The sequence below is a fragment of the Cyprinodon variegatus genome, unplaced genomic scaffold (assembly GCF_000732505.1).
Source record: "Cyprinodon variegatus isolate N-32 unplaced genomic scaffold, C_variegatus-1.0 Scaffold303, whole genome shotgun sequence".
Lineage (NCBI taxonomy): Eukaryota > Metazoa > Chordata > Actinopteri > Cyprinodontiformes > Cyprinodontidae > Cyprinodon > Cyprinodon variegatus.
Window position 1 is genome coordinate 3,908 of NW_015150756.1, and position 4,121 is coordinate 8,028.

At 38.4% G+C, this 4,121-nt stretch overlaps 2 protein-coding genes across 3 annotated transcripts in view; both read right to left on the reverse strand.

The window, feature by feature from the left end:
• Window positions 1-4,121, reverse strand: part of LOC107090620 (histone H2A-like) — a 665,777-nt gene that overhangs the window by 1,699 nt on the left and 659,957 nt on the right. The window lies entirely within an intron of this gene.
• LOC107090617 (histone H1-like) lies at window positions 1,089-1,739 on the reverse strand. The gene has a single exon (XM_015384112.1). The coding sequence runs from the start codon at window positions 1,718-1,720 to the stop codon at window positions 1,103-1,105; it is 618 nt and encodes a 205-aa protein (XP_015239598.1). The 5' UTR covers window positions 1,721-1,739; the 3' UTR covers window positions 1,089-1,102.

Consider the following 4,121-nt stretch of genomic DNA (forward strand, 5'->3'; position numbering starts at 1 on the left):
CGGCGGATCTCTCGGAGAGCCACGGTACCGGGCCTGTAACGGTGGGGCTTCTTCACTCCACCGGTAGCCGGGGCGCTCTTACGGGCAGCCTTAGTAGCCAGCTGCTTCCTGGGAGCCTTTCCTCCGGTGGATTTACGGGCGGTCTGCTTGGTTCTTGCCATGGCGGACTAGGTGCTTATCTCTCAGCAACTGAGGAAGATATGAACCCACAGTGGAAACAGCGGCTTTATAAAGAGGAGTGCGACGTGGAGTAGCCTCTAATTGGACCAAATTAAACACGTGCTATAGCCCGTACAACTCAGCCATTGGTTGAGTTGAAATTTCAAAATAAAGCGCGAGATGTCTAAATAAAGAAAGAAAAAGCGGGGAGTTTCAAAGCGGAAAATCACAAGAAATTTTCTATATGAAATCAAGCAATATCCGAAAATCTTACTTTATGTCTAGTTTACAAGTTAAACGGAAATCCTCACATTCAACACATTTATTCATATGTTGCTCATTTTATTTGTTTGGGTATAGTTCACTATGCAGGCTGGAGCTTGAAATAAATATGGATTACATTTTACCACATTCATCTTTTCCTCCTAATTAAATTAATCTCCTTTCTATCTTGAATAATGAAAATAAAAACCAAAGTAAAAGAAGAAATTGTTTTTGCTTTGGCGAAGTTTTTGATTAGATCAGCTGATAATGAATGTCTTTATAGTTTTGCTTTCCAAAACCAGTTCAGCAGTTAGAAAAATAGCTCAGTGGAAACTGTCTTAAACATGGTTATTCCTAAAATTAGAGGAAACATATTTGTCAAATACAATCTTGAGGTGTAGTTATTTGTTGGTGTTAATGTTGTCACAATTTGCACATTTGGAAATATTATTTGAATCTGAATCATGTGGAGTTCCATGGGGTTCAGTTATGAGTGAAATAAACAGATTTTAATTTAATTCCATTGATAAGCCTCTCTAATCACTGCCTTGAAGTATGAGGATATTAATCTATTTAATTCAGTAATTAATTTAATGCTTATAAGGAATGAGCTCTTGAGATGAAGCTGTGGTGGCTCTGAAAAGAGCCTTTGTTGCTTTGTGCTGGTTGAAGCAGCAGTCTACTTCTTGGCCTTCTTAGCTGGGGCCTTTTTAGCTGCAGGTTTCTTAGCTGCAGGTTTCTTAGCAGCAGGCTTCTTAGCAGCCTTTGGCTTCTTGGCAGCAGGGGCGGCCTTTTTGGGGCTCTTCTTCACCACCTTTTTCACGCTTTTCTTGGCTGCTGCTGCCTTCTTCGGAGACTTCTTGGCTGCTGTCGCTTTCTTAGCAGCGGTGGCTTTTTTCGGGGTGCTGACCTTCTTGGCGGCGGGCTTCTTGGCTTTTGCGGGAGCCTTCTTCTTCACCACCTTCTTGGCTGGTTTAGCGGATTTGGACTCCTTGGCGAGCTTGAAAGAACCGGAGGCCCCGGTCCCCTTGGTGTGAGCCAGGGTGCCGTTGGTCACCAACTTAGTGATGGCCGTGTTGATCCGCTTGTTGGCTTTAGCTACATCCACCCCTTTAGCAGCCAGGACCTTCTTCACCGCCGACAGAGACACTCCTTTGCGCTCCTTGGACTCGGCCACGGCGTCCACGATCTGCTTGGACAGGCTGGGTCCATCCTTCTTGGCCTTAGGAGCGGACTTCTTCCTCGGGGCTTTTGCCGGGGCTTTAGCCGGTGCAGCTGCTGGAGCTTCTTCTGCCATGTTTCTCTCTTAATGTTCCTCTGAACGTCTCCAGCTCAGAGCAGGAGGCGGGATTTATAATATGGATGAGAACCCTGAAGAAACAACTCAGCCTGCTGCTCTGCTCCCGCCTCAAATCGCTCCGCAGTTGTGTTTTCTTCGTGACATTTAAGGCTTTAAATCTTCGCTAAAATAAAGTTTTTTATCATAGAACTTACTTTAATGAAAAGGAAATTGTCTAATCTACACAATGAGGTAGCATTTGGTTTCCAGGACTTTCTCTTTTTAACTCAGGAACGCTCAAAAGTGTCTGAAGCTCATTGTTTCGCAGCATCAAGAGGCGGATTTTCTCCACATTTCGTCCTTTAAAACATATAAAACAATTGTTCAAATGACATTAAGACGAGAACCTCGCTAAAAAACAAAGCAATGAAAAGAATACAAATGAAATGGTTTCGTTAGTGTCATTATTTCAGATGGAAATGAGGAAGGTTCTCCCGGCAGTAAACACACAGAAACTGTCAATGAATCGGTTGGTCAGGATTCTCTCTTGGACGACAGGGTTGGAAATTAACACTTTGTCTATCAAATAGCCTATTTAACACACTCAGACACACAAAAAGTACATACTAATGTTGTAGTTTACTTAAGAAGAGAAGATGACGTGCAGATTTATTAATTAAATAGATCCCTCCTGTCTCTGATATGACTGAATCAGGCACTAAATTCCTTTTCACTCCTTTAAATAAACTCAAGGCCATCATACATTTTACACAAATCCTATTTTCTGATGACCTTATAAAACATTTAGGATTTATTACTTACAAATGAATTTGTTGTGAGCGTACATAATGAAATCCAAGAAGGAGAATTTATTAAGCTCCTTGTGCCCTCTTACCTCTAGACAATGAAAAATGATCACAGATAAATCAAACAGCAACTTAACATTTAAATACAGCCATAGAGCATTAGAGGAAAAAATTCCCACAAGATATTAGATTGATACATTTGTAGAATATAAGTTATTTGTTAAGAAAATATAAATATGTCTTAAGCAATGTCAAGGAAGAGGAGCAAGGCATTATGGAATCTATCCTTTAAAAAATACATTAAATATAATTCATAGGCCAGCTTCAGAAGAAGTCTCATCAAGACAATTTGGATGAGTTATGTTTTTGATTTATTCCCAATTACTGGTGTTACAACAAAACAATATATTATATGTAAGGATAAAAGAAAAGGAAACGCAGCACTTGTTTACCTACAGTAAATAGATGAAGTATTTTCATGTTATTGACCGTTTGAGGGATTTATGTTGAAACCTCTGTGTAGGTTTTTAAAACAAATTTTCTTAAAATCTGCATGAAATTTAAACAGATAAATGCCTGTTTATGTCTTGAATGGTCAAACAGAAAACCTTAAAACTAACAAGCAAAAAATTCTTACATGTCCTGCTAGTTTGGTTTAGTTTTGTTCATGCAATTTCTTTATTTTTTACTACAACATGTTACTTTTTAACAGGTTTCAAAGACTAACTTCAGATTTCCCTTCCTGGTTCAGATTGTCTACAGATGGTTTAAAAAATCAAACTGTATCTCTTTACAGCAGGGGTCTTAAATGTTTTCCAGGCCAATAAATGGTTTTGTTCTCAGATCCTATATCGCATCAGGTCTCCCTCTCTGTTGTGGCCGTTTGTTCGTACCGGGCCATAGGCTACGCGCTCACATCATTTGACATGGTGATAACAAATAAAATTGGAGCCAATGGAGCTCATCAAAGCAGCTCAGTGGTCTTAAAGAAAACAAAGTAAAACTAGTCATACTGACTATAATGTTTGTTCCCAATTCCTCAAGTTTAAATGTAATTAAGATGGAAGTACTTAGAGGAGCTCCAGTTTTATAAATACGGGTTTATAATATGATTATATTTTATATTTATTTCGATTCCTTTACTAACTTCTAAGCAACAAATGTATGTTGTTTTTTTATTTGAAATAGAAATAATAAAATGCCTAAGAATTAAATTGTCAAATTAAAGGACTGAGTTTTTTTTTAATAATCAGTTACTCTACGTTTTACTTTTGGACAATCATCAATACCTCTCAAGTCAAAAAGGAAAACACAGGTCTAAGCTGTGGTTTTAGCTCTCTATCTCCCTCTAGTGTTTAAATTATGAAACAACAAGTATGTGACAACACCACCAAACATTGCAGCGACCTTTAATGATCTACCATGGTCACTGATATGACACATTGGTGCTGTTATGACATGTTCGCCATGTGGAAGAGGCTATATCAACATTAAATCTCCTTTGTTTGAGATCTGGAATTGGATTATATTTCAGGTGAACAATTTTATATTGTTAAAACACTTTACAGTACAGAGTTTATTGTTTATCTTTTAACTCTTCACTAGTGTGTTAT